At 43.1% G+C, this 18801-nt stretch overlaps 1 protein-coding gene across 4 annotated transcripts in view; it reads left to right on the top strand.

Moving 5' to 3' along the window:
- The window catches only part of tfpia (tissue factor pathway inhibitor a), a 175176-nt gene that overhangs the window by 95586 nt on the left and 60789 nt on the right, over positions 1–18801 (top strand). For 3 of the 4 annotated variants that reach the window (XM_084310384.1, XM_084310383.1, XM_084310382.1), the window contains exons 3-4: positions 1142–1318; positions 14820–14903. In XM_084310384.1, coding sequence (XP_084166510.1) covers positions 1142–1318; positions 14820–14903 — 261 coding nt within the window. The remainder of the gene's footprint in view (positions 1–1141; positions 1319–14819; positions 14904–18801) is intronic. The other variant, XM_084310385.1, reaches the window with a different exon arrangement.

The raw sequence follows: 18801 nt of genomic DNA, 5'->3' as shown, positions 1-18801 counted from the left end.
CCGCCGGGTTTGTTCTAGGTTCGCGTTTGATCGTCTAAGGCTCTAAGCTGCCGTAGGTGATGACGTCACACTCGAATGTAAACAGGAAGCGTTTAACAGACGGAGATGGAAAGTGGATGATATACAGTAACGGAAACGAATAACCAATAAATATGAAGTTATGTTTAAACTTCTGTTGTCAATATAACCCACCCCCTTTCTCCCGAATGGAACTAGTGTTGTGGAGTCCGCTTTGCCTGGTGTCCAGGGTTAGCAGCAGCTAAAGCTAGTTAGCTTAGCATAATCCTAATGGATACCGTGGATAGCAACTAACGTTAGCCCATTGCTCGTGTCAATCAAATTGCATGTTATTAAAGGCCGCGCTGGTCTGTCTAATGAAATTACAACCGCAACATTATGCCCTGGTTGTAGGCTAATGTTTTATCCAATTTGTATGGATTATTTAGGAGTGAAATGCGAATGAATGGTTGCAATCACTACTCGCAAGCTTGCCCCCAGATGATATTTTCCACTCGCACCGGCAGATTAGGGGGCAATTTGCGACGAGATGATCGCAGTGTACAGCCCTGTCATATGAGTACCTCATGCCCCAGACATTCCTGGATTCTTCTCTGGTTATTGAATAGTGAGTTTAATTTAGTTTTTGATGGAGGGGGGCAACGTTGATCCTTCTTTATTCACCTTATACTCCCTGGAAGAAGAGGGAAACATCATGACCTTCCTGGATAAATAGATAATAAAATATGCCCGCCCACTTGTGCTGTTGTCTCAAAGTACCAGGACTGTGGGGTGAGAAGGATTATTTTTGCATTAAAGGTCAAATCTGTAATGCCGTAAAACATCGGCCTCTAGGTCTAGGCAATTGTCAGGCTTTGTTTACTTTTTTGTTTTGGTCTGACGTCTGGGTTGGACGTCTGGTAGAGCCTGAGATGTGGCGAGCAGTAGCAACCCCTCCCCCTATACCCACTGAAATCCAACCCACACATCAGACCAAAACAAAAACTGTAAACAAAGCACAGTACCACGTTGGCATCCTTTGCCTAGAGGTCGCTGTTTGAAAGTACCGATTGCTCAAAGCAAATGTCATTAGTATAGTCAATTGTGTGTGTGTGTGTGTGTGTGTGTGTGTGTGTGTGTGTAGCGGACAAGAGTCCCTGTCACCTGGAGGAGGCCCCTGGACCGTGCCGAGGGCTCCTGACACGCTACTTATTTGACAGCGGGAGCCAGGAGTGCAAGCATTTCTTCTACGGAGGCTGCTTCGGCAACGCCAACAACTTCAAGAGCATGGTGGCGTGTCGGGAAAAGTGCCAGAACCCAGGTAAGCTCCTGGAACTGAGGTCCGCCCAACAGGTCACTGCAGCGGTGGCGTCACTCACTGGACCCTTTTTTATAGGTGCTTGTAGCGTAATTACATTTTTTTAGGGATGTCCCGATCCAATCACGTGATCGGGATCGGAGCCGTTAACGTGATTTTCCGAAGATCGGGATCGGCTAAAAAAATTTTTTTTTTATTTTTTTTTAATTTTTTCAGAGCAGAAGAATTTTGCCAAAACAAACCAATAGTATCCAGCTGCAGAACGGCAGACCAGCCACACACTCAGACCCAAATTAAACATTTTTTATTTTATTTTATTTTTTTAATCCCAATTTCTCACATTACATTCACCCTGAATGTTGACGTTATCCAGGTGAAAAGTTAACTTCATTCAAGCGAGGCATTGCAATCCTTGACATAAATCATGCGTTTGGGTCAGAGTGTGGCTGGTCTGCCGTTCTGCAGCTGGATACTATTGGTTTGTTTTGGCAAAATTCTTCTGCTCTGTGTGACCATAAATAAATTAATGATTATATGCAATTTAAAACCAAAACTAAGGCCTCAGTATGAGTTTAAGACGTGAACATGGTCATGTTTGTTGAATAAAAAAAGAAAACGTTTTTTTTTTTTTTTTTTTGATCGGTATAGGTAGATACTCAAAATCACATGATCGGGATTGGATCGGGAGCAAAGAAACGTGATCGGGACATCCCTAATTTTTTTTATATATATATTAGTGCTGTCAATCAATTAAAATATTTAATCTGATTAATCGCATGATTGTCCATAGTTAACTTGCGATTAATCGCAAATTAATAAAATTTAAAAATTTAAAGTATCTACCATAAACTGATTTTTCAAGTTCCAAGTTTTAATACTCTTATCAACATGCGAGTCAACAAATGCTTGCTTTATGCAGCCATTTAACACTTTGAGTGCCACTCACGAGATCTCGGGTTTTTAATAGTGACGTTGAATGCCACTCACGAGATTTCTCGGAATTAATATATATATATTTTTTAGCGATCTGAAAAATTATTGCATCACCCGAGCCTACCCGAGTATAGCCGAGCGGCGCCGGCGATCACTGTGGAAAAAAAGCGCCCCCTGTCGTCTCCCAGATGACATAAGTGATTTTGGAATGGACTCAATGAAAATGAATGGGGAAAAAAATCCGGTACTCCACATTTTCCAGTCCACTGATCCAGCCGGGGTTACCACAGTTCATTCTGGAACCTCAGATCCCCGCTGATCATGGAGTTCTACAGTATCGCGTTGGATCCATACACGTATCGATTTTTTCGAATGGTGATCAGGAATTGGAATATACCAGTTGGATACCATCTGATGTCAGGTAAGGACTCTATGTTATCAGTGTTAGGATAATCAGAGTAAGTTTGATGAAGATATAGGCTGTTTTGTGAAATGTCTTCTTTCGGTTTCACTGTAAAAGTCCGAGAGGAAATCAACGAGGCGATTATCCGCGCGCGGCCGTAATGTGCTTGCGTGCACGTATAATATTGATCATCTAGCGTTTATTTGAAAACGATTCATAAAAAGGCAGACGAATATCAACGTTGTGGAATATTCCACTAAAAGACGATTTTCATAGAATGCTCCAGAATGAGCTGTTTTTTATATCAAAACGGGGGCTTTTCTAACTGCTCTGAAACGGAAACGACGCGATAAAAAAACAATCTGCCTTGACAGCACTGACTGGAAAATAGTCTTTGATAATGCGATGGGCAGATTAGACACATAGCCATAATTTAAAACATAGATTAGGCGATATTAACGTTAACATTGGCGCCGATGGTGGCATTCAGCCGGTAAAAAGGAAAACCAGGCGTGGCGCTCAAAGTGTTAACACAAAAGGATGACCCTCATGCATTGCAAATTTGCATCAAATTCAAAACAGAGTGATGCACAAAATAACTTAAAAGAAAATAATAATTTAAAACAATGAATAAAGTGTGCATGAAATAATAGGGGAAATAAAACGTTAGGAACTTGTTACATTCACCCACACACGGGCTGAGGACTCACACCCCCACCCCCCAGCTTTCTTTCTCTCTTGCCCCTTCCTCATCTCTCACCCTCTCTCTCTCTCTCTCTCTCTCACCCTATCTCTCTCTCTCTCTCTCTCTCTCTCTCTCACACACACACACTTTGAGTCAGAAACAAATATACTGTAGTATCAATAATACACCTCAGTGAAGTTTAGGATGTAGCAACGTTCTACCTTTTCATTCACATATTCATACTAAAATACGGTCTAAAGTATAAATATGTTTTTATCGTTTTCTGCAGCATTCTGCAGAATGTGATTTATAGCCCTAAATACATATATTACATCATCAAATGTAGTTTGATACCGATTGACGTCGGATAAAAATTTTCAATTGTACAAGGTCCTAAGCGTCATGCCTCATCATCTGCTGGTGACCGGAGGGGGGGGGGGGGGGTTTATAAGTCCGTGGCCGACGTTAAATCATTCATGTAGTATGGGCGATGCATAGATCACAGCAGTTTATATGGATCATAATATTCAAACACGCTAAAACTTACCGCAGCTTCCTCTGACCGTTGGGTGGTCAGCGTGGAGCAGAAAGTTCGCGATTGTGGGATGTTGATATATGCAATCCATTTCCAGGTTGTATAATAATATATACGTCCAAATCATGTTGTTTATCGAGTTATTGGCAACGGATCGCTGTCCAGTGTGTCGAGCTGGAGTCCCGCTAACGATAGCGAGTGCCCGGACCGAATATGGATGAGCACCACTTCCGGCGCGTCACTTCCTGTTTGGGTGATCCGCCGATCGGCCACCAGATGGCGCTCTTGAACCGTTGGCAGATTATGCATGGCGGAGAATGACGTGGTAACACGTTCTTGGCGAGAAAAGGGTTAACGTGTTAATACCGCGTTAACTTGACAGCCTTAATATATATATATATATATATATATATATATATATATATATATATATATATATATATATATATATTTTTTTTTACTCTTGAGAGATGTACTCTTCTTGATAACCTCTATAGTAATACAAATTAAAAGCTTTGTTAATTTTTGTTCAAAGTTTCAAACGTAATCAGGTTAAAGTGTTGTTTTATACGCTAGGATTTCTACAATACTTTACAGGAGAATAAACACATCAAAGACAAAGTCTAAATCTATTTTTGATAGGTACAGAAGGGAAGAAGAGCTTTAATGGCATATTAAAAAAATAATAATGGTAATAATAAATACGTATGATACTGTATTGTGCGCTATATCATATCACATTATATAATCATATTATAATTCATTCGTATATTATATTGAACTATATTTGCAGTATGTACTATTATATTATGGTACTATATTGTATTGTATATATCATGTACTATATATCTCGCATCACATTATATATGTGCTGTATACACTTATGTACTATATACTATTATATATACTATTATATACTGCAGGCATACTATAATGTGTACTGTAATGTGTACTATATGTGTGCACTGAAATGTGTACTATATGTATCTACTATGTATGTATGTAAAAAAAAAAAAAAAAATGTAAGTCTTCGGGGGTAGGGCCCGACAAGCCTAGTGCTTCTCCCTAGCCCTTTTCGGACAATTGGACAATGCTGCAATAGCAGCTGGTAAAACGTTGGTGATTTATGAAATGACCGTTGTTATGTGTCCAAAGCCCGACATAAAAAATAACTGAACTGAACTGAACTGAAAGTAGCAACATCATAGGAAACCAAAGACAAAGAGGTGTGTGTGTGTGGGGGGGGTATTGTAATAAAGGAAATAAAAAGGAGGGAGACGGTGTCTTTAGAAGGAGGATTCAAACGTATTTAACAGCTTGTAGATCATAGCAGTGGTTAACACAACCAGACTAAAATTATTTTGATCTTTTTTGTTAAAAAGACGGCTAAAACGTCTCAAGATAATAAGTGCGTGCCACAAATTTACAAAATAAATGTCTTTCCTGTTTTAGACGTCACTCTTTTATTTTGAAACCGGACGTGTTATAGTGTCTGTTGCTAGCAACTTAACTTGTGTCGGCCGGTTCTGTGCTTTTCGAGCTAACATAACATTAGTTTCCAAAGGAGAGGAGAGAAAGACCGCGGCTCACATGCAGCTCAAACTACCTGTTGGAATACATTTATTGATTGATGTTTAACTTGTCCCTGTGTGTGTCCAGTCATTTAACATTACCTCAGGATACCACTGTCTATTGTATTTAGTTAGCTATTTAGCTAATGTTGATAGCATTGGATAGCATCAACGGTAGCTGGCTACAGCTCAACACCAGCCATGGAGATACTACGGTATTCACTAAATTATGGAGGCTTTTTAATCGTCAAAGTAAGAGAGGATTTGTCATGATCAACAGGCGCAGTACATTTAGCTGTAAAAGCCTGATCAAGCTCAATAGCTTCTGTAACACAAACGCAACTACTCTGTACATGCCATTGTTGTTGTGATGTTTTCACACACGGGGTAAGGGAGAGGTGGGCTATCGCGTCATCGGTTCAGGAGAAGACGCGTTTCGCTTGTAAAGATGGTGATGCAAGGGGGGCGTCTTCAGAATTGCGCACTCCCGGAAGCCGGTCTCAGAAAGTAGCGTCTTCAGGCTGCCAGAACGCAGTTCCGTGTGGATGAAAGGTGCAAACGATCAAATACTTTGGCTGATACGACCGAAATCGGTTTAGTCTGGACATGGCCTGATGCCTCACAGCAACAAGGTCCTGGGTTCGAACCCCAGCAGGGGGCCTTTCTGTGTGGCGTTTGCATGTTCTCCCCGTGTTTGTGTGGGTACTCCGGTTTCCCCCACACCATACTAGGTATATGCTCCTGCTAGGTATATACTCCTGCTAGGTATATACTCCTGTTAGGTACAGTATATACTCCTGCTAGGTATACTCCTGCTAGGTATATACTCCTGCTAGGTACAGTATATACTCCTGCTAGGTACAGTATATAATCCTGCTAGGTACAGTATATACTCCTGCTAGGTACAGTATATACTCATGCTAGGTATATACTCCTGCTAGGTATAGTATATACACCTGCTAGTTACAGTATATACTCCTGCTAGGTACAGTATATACTCCTGCTAGGTACAGTATATACGCCTGTTAGGTACAGTATATACTCCTGCTAGGTACAGTATATACTCCTGCTAGGTACAGTATATACGCCTGCTAGGTACAGTATATACTCCTGCTAGGTACAGTATATACTCCTGCTAGGTACAGTATATACTCCTGCTAGGTACAGTATATACGCCTGCTAGGTACAGTATATACTCCTGCTAGGTATATACTCCTTCTAGGTACAGTATATATACTCCTGCCACTGCCTTTGACCTTGGCCTCAGGAGCCATGCTGTGTGGCTGCCCTAGGTGGTTGTAATGGGTCAAATGCAGAGGATGAATTTCCCCAACAGGATTAATAAAATCACTTTGTCTCCTTCTTCTAGCCAACACCACCACCCCACACTCTCATACCCCCACAGCCATACCACTGAAGAGCCAGGGGGGCCCTGGGGTTCAAATCAGAGAAATGTCAAGTGTTTCCATTTTGATTATTTCCCTATTCTTCCCTCCGTGTAATGTGTAGGGTTTAATTTATGAACTGTGGGGCTCATACATTCGAGACTCCTTCATTTAATTGCTGCACATGTGAAGATAACTCATTTGAAAGTAGTGACATATTCCAAATAGTACTACCTTGGAAATGTATTTTGATGGATTTTTTGCAGACAATGAAATCACGTTCTACCTTCATTTAGCATTTAAATCGTTTTTTCTAAATGTGACAGTGTGGCACATTTAATTACACTAGACGTGGGCACGAGTTAGACATCATTTGGATATTGCATTTGTCAAACTAAATAACGAGTGTGAACAATTCTACGGTCTACACTACACTGAAATCTGTGTGGACCAGGACTGTAAGATAAAGTATGGACACTCAAGTCAGAGGAATATTTATCTGTCTTTATTAGTAACCTTAAACCATGTCTCTTGGAGCTCGGAAACCTATTATTTTTTTTTTGTATCTACTTTTTTCTCCCCCTGTATTTCTGTATTTTTCTCCCATCCCAATTTAGTCGTTATGCCAATTCCCTTCCTGGTCGTTGCGCGCCTTTGCCCCCTATTGTTAACCTGGGGAGGGAGAATACTATCACATGTTTTCCTCCGATACATGTGGAGTCACCCAGCCGCTTCTTTTCACCTGACAGCGAGGACTCTCACCGGGGGAGTGTAACGTGTGGGAGGATCACACTATCTCCCCCAGATACCTTCCCTGCTGAGCAGGTGCCCTGACCGACCAGTAGGAGTCGCTGTTTACAACGACCAGGATACATACCCCACCGGCTTCCCACCCGCTAACACTGCCAATTGTGTTAGTAGGGACGACTGACCAAGTCGGAGGTACCACTGACAGCTGGATTCGATCCCTGAGTCTCTGCGGTGGTAGGCGAGCGCTTAGTCCCCTGCACTACCCAGCCGCCCCACGGAAACCTATTTTTAAAGCCTGATAGAAACCAGAGAAGGTGAAATGTTCTCTATATAGATTGTTGAATTATTATTTTTCCTATGTAACTTTTAATGTTCAAATATTGATTGTTCTCTAATTTAATTAGATTTAGTGTCACCATAGGCCGCTATTGGCTCACTTAAAAGGTCTGCAGTAGTTCCATGGTGCCAATTATCGGGGGGCTAGCCCCACTCCATTAACCCTTGAGTCTCCATGAAAGAAACAATAATCTATATGTATAGCATGGGTCACTAACGATTTCCATTAACAAAAAAGACCCCCCCCCCCCCCCTCTCTCCTCCAAATGACTTGGTATAATTGGCACACTGCCTAGTTATACATTCAAATCACAAAAGGCCTGTCCAGCATGCTAATGAGATGCTGCTTTGAGTTAGCTATGAGAGTAGAAGACTATACAAAATATCCTGTATGTGGCTTGCTCTAACATTTTCACATTGCCTCCCAGTCACGTGTCTAGATTTAGGCTATAAACTAAACTAAGCTTTCTTTTTCTTTTTTTTTTCCCTCCTTTTTCCTCCGTTTTTCTCCCATCCCAATGTTAGTCGTTATGCCAATTCCCAATCCCCTTCCTGGTCGCTGCGCACCTACCCCCTACGGTCGGTCTGGGAGAGTGGAGGCTATCGCATGCTTGCTCCGACACATGTGTATCAACCGCTTCTTTTCACCTGGCAGCGCGGACTCTCACTGAGAGGGTGTAACGTGTGGAAGGATCACACTACCCCCCTTAGATCCTTTCCTCGCTGAGCAGGCGCCCGACCGAACTGTAGGAGTCGCTGTTTACAACGACCAGGACCCACCTACCAGCTTTCCCACCCCTAACACTGCCAATTGTGTTAGTATGAACGACCAGCCAAGCTGGTAGCAATGCCGGGAGCTGGGCTCGAACCCAGCATCTCCTGCACTAGTGGCGAGCGCCTTGCCCACTGCGCCACTTAGCCGCCGCTAAACTAAGCTTTCTAACAATACAGTTATTAATCATCTACTGTTAACTCATTCACGGCCACTAGCTTTCGCCATCTGCGCTGTTTGGGGACAGCGTTAATGACCATTTTAGCTATGTTTGCAGACCCATCGTGTGTTCTGTATTATAGCTATGGAGACAATAGTATGGCTCATTGTACAGGCATTGTTCATAGTCCATTACTGCCTAATCAGCTCATTTCTACACACTGTAGTTTGTTACACGCTAAACAGCGCCCCATTTCCGGAATAATCCAGTCTTTTTCCATAGATCGCGAGATAGGACGCATTATATGCAATAAGCCCGAATCGTTCTGGTTGATTCCCTGAAACCCCAAATACTCCAAAATCAAAGGTATATAACATGTACATATGTACCTTCACATAATCAGGGGGGGTAGACTTACCCCGAAAATCCGTTCGTTAGAAAACGCTTGGTTTATGTCCGGTAAAGTAATCCACTGTGATCGTTACAGAAACATGTTTCAGGTTCAGTAAAATAGACATAGGGGGTCCTCCTTACCTTAGCCAGGAGGTACTCCAAAAAGAATAATTCCAAGTATACCATCGGCGATCGCGATTACTCATTTATATGTAATTACACGTGTTTACGGGACACTATAGGTTTTGAGGCAAGCATATCTGCTAGCGATTGCTTTGCAGGAGCTCCTCCCACTCAGAGCGAGTGTTGATAGTCCATTTCATTCATTGCCCCTCCTGACCAATTTATTTCTGAGTTCAAAAGGTAGGCGATACTGCCACCTGGTGATATTCGATTGTCGTTGCAATTCCAACGTAGGTAGATGAATCATAGACACAAAGGAAAAGATCAAAGGATCAAAACCCGAGTATACTCAGGTTTCTGGCGCTCAACCGTTGGCAAGAAAACCCGACTCTACTCGGGTATGGCCGGGAAAGAGTTAAAGGTAGAATCTGTAATGTTGTCAAACAGCAACCTCTACTGTAGTTAACTCATTCAGCGCTAGGGGTCGATGTTTACCTTCTGGGTAGAACGTCATCGCTGTAAGTCAATGGGGAGACTGCAACAATTGCGAGTGCTTAAGATATATGAAATATTATAGCTATGGATCTAATAACACCGTCGATTGTCAGTGAGTTGCTTCTGGTCAACATGCAACAAACTGATTGTTTTTTCATCCGTACATTTCCGTTTTATACCGTTTTGAATATGAGTATAGTTTGGGTGATTCTTAGTAATCCCAGGAAAAGAAGCGAAAATAGCCCTTTAGTGGAATCCAGTTGTAATTTTTCGCCTGATTATCGAATCTTCCTGAAATCAATGCTAGATTATCGTTATTATCCTTCCTCATGCACCCATGAAATGGGGCTTGTAGCGGGGCGCCCCCCCCCCCCCCCCCCCCCCCCCCCACTGCCACCAGCGGTAAACGGCACACACAGAGTCCACACAGACAGCTTCGATCGTGGGAGAAAGAAATATCAGATCAACGCAAGATTGGATATATAGTGTCCTTACCTTGTCTCTGATGTAATGCAAAAAAAAGAATCCAATTATCTGATCCAAGTACTGATCGCGGAGGTCCGTCCCACGTTCTCCGCCATTGCATATGAACGGGGCGGGGGGGGAGCGGCAGCCTCGTAGATGTATCGTTGTAAGCGCTTGCCTCGCCGGAGTATTTAAACCCCGCCCGCACGGCTCAGCTCGGCCCAGAAAACAAACTACATCGTTTCAAATGGAGTGCAATACCGGCTGGAAGGCGTAGGCGGCGGTATTTGCCCTTTGTGAGCTCAGACCCATTCCCAATGATAACATCAGGCTGGATGGATGGAAAATGAATGGATATAGCTAATAAAAGGAATAACGATTAACCTGTTCCACCCGTGGAATATTTTCGCCTAAAATATATACCTAGGTAAATGGAGGGCGGCTACGTGGCGTAGTGGGCAAGGCGCTCGCCACAAATGCGGAGATGCTGGGCTCGCCTGTTCGAGCCCAGCGCTCCACATTGCTTTCAGTTTAGCTGGTTGTTCATACTAATACACATTGGCCGTATTAGGGGGTGGGAAACTGATGGGTGGGGATCGGGCGTTGTGGACAGCGACTCCTACAGGTCGGTTGGTGCGCCTGCGCAGTAGAATCAGGAAGTGTCGGGGGCAGCGTGAGCCTCCCACGCGTTACTCCTCGCCACTGAGAGATCGAGCTGCGCAGGTGAAAAGATGCGACTGCTGTTACCTCAAGTACCGGAGGGGACTTGTGCTATGTATGACTTAGTCCACATTGCAGCCGGCTTGTGGGAGGCAAGAAACAGCGTTCGTGACATGGTAGGGTTAAATTGGATGATACGAAATTGGGATGGGAGAAAAATATAGAAAAACATGGGAGAAAAAGTGGATAAAAAAAAAAAACTAGGTAAATGGAATATTGCTCCACTTCTACAAGGTCCATTTGCATATTATTGGTATCTAGGTACATCTATGGACCTCAGGGAATGTATGCACAGTGTCAGAAATACTGTGTCTATTACTATGCTTGCTTAAATTGTGATGAAACAAAGGAGAATATGAATTATGATTTTTCTTTGAATCTTTGACAGTGAATAACACCATGATAATAATGACCAAACTTAAAAAAACGACCACTGATCTTGTTCAGTACCTTCTTGAGATCATGTGTACAAAAAATCAGGAAATTAATAAAGGGAAGATGATTAAACGGAAGGTTCTGTAGATACAGTACTGAATTATCCCATCCGGATCAATGCCATTTGAAATATTATTATAGAATATAGAATATAATGCTTATAAATTACCTTATTATAGCCAATTCGCACATTTATATATATATATACATATATTATCTTTCAAATGCCAGAGTTCAATTTGGATTTAGTATCAGGTATCCTGATAATGATATCTACTGTCATTTACTGTACCTTTTTATTTTCACCACAGTGCAACCATTTTGAAAATAATTGCAGATCTAATTGTTGCTACATGCTAACAATAGGAAGGATAAACTTACTGCGTTTCAATATTTGTCAAAAACGTTACCTTTTGTGGCTTATTATCCCGAATAATAAGTTATTGAAATAATTCATTCAGAACGCTGAACTTTGAACCCCCACAGTATCTGCCAGGAAGTATAGTTCGGAATAATTCCAACGCTGATCCACAGCTATGCATCCCCTCGACAAAATGGCAGCAAAAAAACTACAATTCCCATGATTCAAAATTTCCAAAATGGTCGCCGTCTTGAGATAGACTTCAGCAAATCGAGAAGTTAAAACTATCTAATGGCACTTTTAACCTATTGCTAAACTAACGTATTGATGATAATATGCATTCTACATGCTTTTGTGACATGTTATTGATGTTAATACTTGAAAACGTTTGATAACAAAATCGCTAAAAATATGCAACACTCTGAAAAATATAGATTTATGACCAGATGCCATTTTTGGGTTGGGTGGAACAGGTTAAAACCCGAGATTTCTCATCATTGGCGCTCAACGCATGGTGAGTTAACCCGACTTTTTCTGTGATTGCCGCTGAATGAGTTAAAGAGCCACTCTTGGTATTGCGCTTTGTTTACATTTATTGTTTTTGTCTGATGTGTGGGTTGGATTTCAGTGGGTATAGGAGAGGGGTTGCTACTGCTGGCCACACCGCAGGCTCTACCAAGAGAGGTATGGAGAAATGCACAGTATAAATTAATAAGTTACTAAACTCCAAACCACACATCAGACCAAAACAAAAAAAAGTTAACGAAGCACAAGCACCAAGCAGGGCCCTATTCCCTGTACCTGGTTCAACTAAGTCGATCCAAAGTCCCATTAGCCAGATTCAATTAACGCGATGATTGAAACCTAGGCTTTCCCTGTTCCTCAAACTCTGATTCACTCTCGTTAATTCAAACCAGACTTGATACTCAGGATAATTGCGCGCGGCCGCCTCACCTGAAAAGACAGCAGGTGTCGATCGCAGATATCCTGATTTTCTAACGCCATTGATTGATTGATTGAAAACTTTATTAACAGATTGCAGAATGGGTACAGTACGGCTCAATAGCCTCGCAAGTTAAATGCATATCTATAGGCTAATTTTAAGTCCCTCATTACTCCAATCAATCAGATTCTATTTATTTAAATGTAACTGCTGGCATTAGGCTTAATGGAATGAATAATGTAATGAGATCTTGCTAGCGAAAATAATTAGTTCAACTCTTTCAGAATAAGTAGATAAAAACAAGCCCAAAGAGTATCTAATTGATACGAATTAATAGATACTTATGAGCATATCTGTACTGTATGCGCTTAGGTATCATGTACTATATAAATACATGGTTCCCAAAGTTTTCAAGGCGCAACCCCCGAAATAACGTGTCAGAGAGGCTTGGAGGCTATACAGTTTCACTATTAATCTGTTTCGGACATCATCCATACCTGCATTGAATTGATTAACCTTTGGTTTATACCAGTGACACCAGTCATGTTCATCACCCTCTTGTTCCTCATCAGATAGTCAGTGCTCATCAGTGCTTGAACAGATAAATGCATTTTCTCAAATTCATTCATCAAAACGTCAAAGGCTTGCAATTTCTCATTCATTTTTCTCAAGTCACGTCCACGTCATCAACTCCGTCAAAGAGCACATCTCTTCAGACATTTTGATCCCAGTTACAATATCACAATAACGTGTGAGTGACAGTGATACAATTCAACAATCCACAGATTCAGATTTGTCTTAATTCCCATCCACAATCCATGCATAAAGACGCTTCAATTTATGCTTGAATGAAACACAATCCGGGCGCTCCGTTAAGCAAATTTTATTTTATTTTATTTTGTTTCGCACATGGTAGTGTATTACAGTACATTACAAATTCCTATAATTCATTTAGTTATTATAATCAAATACACCCATAAGCGAAAAGGAGCAGGAAGAAGAATACATTCGTATTAATACCTGCCCCCTATCGAATTAAATAAAGTAAATTTGATGGTCGGTGCATACCTTGCACTAAAATGCTAATTTAAACAAATCCAAAACAAAACAACTAGAACACAAACAAGCAACAAATGAACAATCAAACATGTGGAACGCAAAAGATAACTCCAGAGTCTAATCCTTTTCGTAGTCTTCATATTGTCTAATTATTTTCATCTTTACATCCCTTTAGGTCATTGTGAAGATAATTCCACATTTTTATTCCTATCACTGAAGGACACATCTGCTTCTGATTGGTCCGTGCAAACTGATGTTTAAAATCAAATTTCCTCCTGCTATCCCCACTTTCTGAACTACATACAAACTTATTTTGTAAATTAACTGGCAAATACATCCACAGTGGATAATATGAAACAAATCAGAGCCAAACGCCCGATGACGTGCTATTATTCAGGACAAAGTAAATCCATAGGCTGAATTTGATTTATTATCAGCATTTTAGGTCTATTATTTTACATTTCAAAAGCCCCCTCTAGAAAAACGAAGCACAAAAACATAATTCATAAGGCCATTGAAAAGCAAAAACAAGTATGAAAGCCCATACGAAAATGTACTTGTAAAACTATAGTATTCCTTTGTTTTTTTTTCTCACACACCAATTACAATAGAAATACTATAGAAATGTAGCATTTATATGGTAAAACCACTGGAATACTATAGTGATTCACCATACTGTACACTTTTATAATTATTCAACTACATAAATACTATGGTGAAACACTACAGTATTCCTGTGGTAAATGTATATACTATGTATGGAAAACCATTTACTTTCATATGGGAACCCAGGCATCGTTTTAGTACAAATATGACAACAAACCCATAACAGACAGAAATCTACATTTTGACAAAAGAAAACAGTTATATGCTAAATAAGCCATTGTGACTTTTACTGAAAATAGATAGAATGCATGACATAATTGTATCTGCAGCTCCATGGAGTAATTTTTCATGACTTGATGAATGTTATTTTTCAGTTGCAGTTGGCACCACCAAGCTACCGAATGTTGTCACTGCTAATCCTACCGGTAAACCCAGCGCCCCACCTCTGAATGTAACTGGTAAGACAAGCTAACATCATTCTAATATCCAACACCAGTAGAGCTGTCCCCGGCTAAATACATTCCCAGTCATAAATAATTTATTTGTTGATTTAATCAACAAATCGAATAGATCAGTCATGCAGAGGAAACTATTTAAATCTAGTGCTTACCCAGAGATTGCTTATCATTTGTCAGGAAATAACTTTTTCCGCATGGGAAAGGAAAATAAAAATAAATTGTAAAATGATTAATAGAGAAAACAAATTTGACAGACTTTGTGACACAAGGAGAGGAAGAGGATTTTTTCTGAGGTTCATTGGGAGGTGCAGGGTGTGAACTATACTGTGGCCTACAGGGAAGCTCAGAGTGTGAACTATACTGTGGCCTACAGGGAATCTCAGAGAGTGAACTATACTGTGGCCTACAGGGAAGCTCAGAGTGTGAACTATACTGTGGCCTACAGGGAAGCTCAGCGTGAACTATACTGTGGCCTACAGGGAATCTCAGAGAGTGAACTATACTGTTCGAACAAGCGAATGCCCGTTCGTTGGAGGGTAGGATGGATGATCTGAGAGCGAGGGTCCGGTTCCAACGGGAGATGAGAGACATCAACATTATATGTCTCACAGAGACATGGCTCACGTCGACGACCCCAGACAAAAGCGTCTCTCCCTCGGATGCCTTCACAGTCTTACGTGCAGATCGCAACGCTGGCTCAGGAAAGACCATCGGCGGCGGAGTCTGCCTCATCACGAACAATTCCTGGGTTAATCCCGAGGGGGTGCAGGTCCTCTCAAACTCGTGTTCGCCGGACTTGGAACATCTTTCTATCCTATGTCGTCCGTTTCACCTCCCGAGGGAGTTCACAGCAGTCGTCATGACTGCCGTGTATATTCCCCCACACGCGAATACGGGCAAAGCGCTGGGCGAACTACACGATCATCTCAACAGACACCAGATCAAACACCCAGACGCAGCGATGGTAGTGGCCGGCGATTTCAACCAGGCCAACCTGAAGAAAGTGATGCCGTCCTTTTTTCAGCACATCGCTTGCTCCACCAGAGGGAAGAACACACTCGACCACTGCTATTCCCCGTTCAAAGCGGGTTACAAGGCAGTAGCCGCTCCGCCATTAACGGGGTCCACAAGCTCGAGCGATCATGACTCCATCTTGCTATTTCCGGCATATCAACAGAGATCACGTGACGCCGTCGTGTCACGTGAGACAAAGAAGTGGACCGACGAATCAGAGGCCACGCTCAAGGACGTGCTTGCAGACACGGATTGGGATATGTTCATAGGAAGCGCCAGTGACGTCAGTGAACTAGCAGACATAGTGGTGTGCTACATAACAACAATAGCTGATGGTATTGTCCTCAGGAAAACGGTGCGGATTTTCCCAAACCAGAAACCGTGGGTGGATAACACTATTAGAGCAGCTCTGAACTCTCGTACCACCGCCTACAACCTGGGTAGAGAGTCAGGAAACATGGAGGAGTATAAGGCTTCAGTCTATACTCTACGCAAAGCTGTCAAACTTGCTAAGAGGACATATGCTGACAAACTGGAGACACAAATGGCACAAAACGACACAAGAGGATTATGGCAGGGACTGAAGACAATAACTGACTATAAAGTCAGCGCCCCCTCAATGGGGAGCGACGACGCCTCCCTCGCGGACAAGCTCAACACCTTCTACGCTCGGTTTGGTGTAGACAGTGGCGCTGCTGGCTCTCCGGCTAGTGACGTCACTGGCGCGCCGGCTGTTGTGGAGGGGGGGGGGGCAACCGCGAGGGGGGGGGGACACTCTCTCGTTGTCGGAACACAGTGTGAGAAGAGCATTTATGCAGGTGAACACCAGGAAGGCTGCTGGCCCAGATGGCATAACAGGACGTATACTCAAGACCTGTGCCAACCAGCTGGCCCCTGTGTTCACCGCCATATTTAATCAATCACTGGCGGAGTCAGTGGTCCCTGCCTGCTTCAAGATGTCTACCATCATCCCTGTGCCGAAGAAACCCTCCCCAGCATGTCCAAATGACTACAGACCGGTGGCACTCACCTCTGTGGTCATGAAATGTTTCGAGAGGCTGGTCAAGGACCACATTTGTGCCTCCCTCCCCAGTGATATGGACCCTATGCAATTTGCATACAGGACAAACGGGTCCACCGACGACGCGGTCTCCCAGGTACTGCACAGCACCCTCTCGCACCTTGACCGTCAGAAGGGGGGCTATGTGAGACTGTTGTTCATTGACTACAGCTCAGCGTTCAACACCATAGTCCCCACCAGACTGGTGGACAAGCTGATCGAGCTAGGTCTGAGCTCCGCCCTGAGCGCCTGGGTACTGGACTTTCTGAGCGAAAGACCCCAGGCGGTCAGGGTGGGGGGTCAGACCTCCAACACCATCACCCTGAGCATCGGGTCCCCCCAGGGCTGTGTTCTGAGCCCCCTGCTGTACTCACTCTACACACATGACTGTGTGGCCAAGTTCAGCTCCAACTCCATAGTGAAGTTCGCAGATGACACTGTGGTGGTGGGGCTGATCTCGGACAACGACGAGAAGGCCTACCGGGAGGAGGTTGAGGTACTGGAACGCTGGTGCCAGGACAACAGCCTGCTCCTGAACATTGGCAAAACCAAGGAACTGATCGTGGATTATAGGAGAGGACAGCAGGAGACACACACACCACTGATGATAAACGGGGCTACCGTGGACAGGGTGAGCAGCTTCAAGTACCTGGGGGTCCACATCTCAGAGGACCTGACATGGTCAACACACATAGACACAGTAGTAAAGAAGGCGAAACAGCGTCTCTACCACCTGAGACAGTTAAGGAAGTTCAGAGTATCGGGGAAGATACTCCAGTCCTTCTACTCAGGAGCTGTAGAGAGCATCCTGACCGGAAACATCACTGCCTGGTATGGAAACAGCACGGCACAGGACAAGAAGGCCCTACAGAAAGTGGTGCGCTCAGCCGAGTGTACCACGGGTATTGCACTACCCCCCCTGCAGGTTCTATACAACAAGAGGTGCAAATCCAGAGCCTGCAGGATAATGAAAGACCCTCACCACCCCAATAACAGCCTGTTTCAGCTGCTGAGGTCAGGCAGACGCCTGCGAACCCCAGCTACTAGGACAGAGCGGCTTAGGCTCAGCTTCTTCCCCCAGGCCATCAGAGCCATGAACAATGAACATTGAGTGCTCAGAACATTGAACTGTCCACACACAAGCACACATGAACACACACACGACACGCACACTGTGCACGCTCACACACGAGCAGCCACTTAACACTTTAACATGAGCGGGCACACACTCATGTCGCACACACGCACACTTATGGCCAAAGGAAAGGACACTTTAAATTAGAATAACAGGAACAGTGTATTGCACTACCAAAGCTAACTAGCATGTCACACATGCTCTGTAAATAACTATGTACAGATACCGATATGTCACTCCATGTTACCTGCTACCTGTTACTGCACAATGTTGTTTCTTCTTTTGATTCTATTATATGTACCACTGTATTGCACATCGTTGCGGGCAAGACCACCCGCATTTCATTGTATACCTGTATGCCGTGACAATTAAAACTCTTGACTTGACTTGACTTGACTATACTGTGACCTACAGGGAAGCTCAGAGTGAACTATACTGTTGCCTACAGGGAAGCTCAGAGAGTGAACTGTACTGTGGCCTACAGGGAAGCTCAGAGTGTGAACTGTACTGTGGCCTACAGGGAAGCTCAGAGAACTATACTGTGGCCTACAGGGAAGCTCAAGAGTGAACTATACTGTGGCCTACAGGGAAGCTCAGAGTGAACTGTACTGTGGCCTACAGGGAAGCTCAGAGTGAACTATACTGTGGTCTACAGGGAAGCTCAGAGTGTGAACTGTACTGTGGCCTAC

This window comes from Notolepis coatsorum (genome assembly GCF_963971535.1).
Source record: "Notolepis coatsorum genome assembly, chromosome: 3".
In the NCBI taxonomy this organism is placed as follows: domain Eukaryota; kingdom Metazoa; phylum Chordata; class Actinopteri; order Aulopiformes; family Paralepididae; genus Notolepis; species Notolepis coatsorum.
The sequence above is the reverse complement of the archived record's forward strand: the minus strand, read 5'-3'. Positions and strand labels throughout refer to the sequence as shown.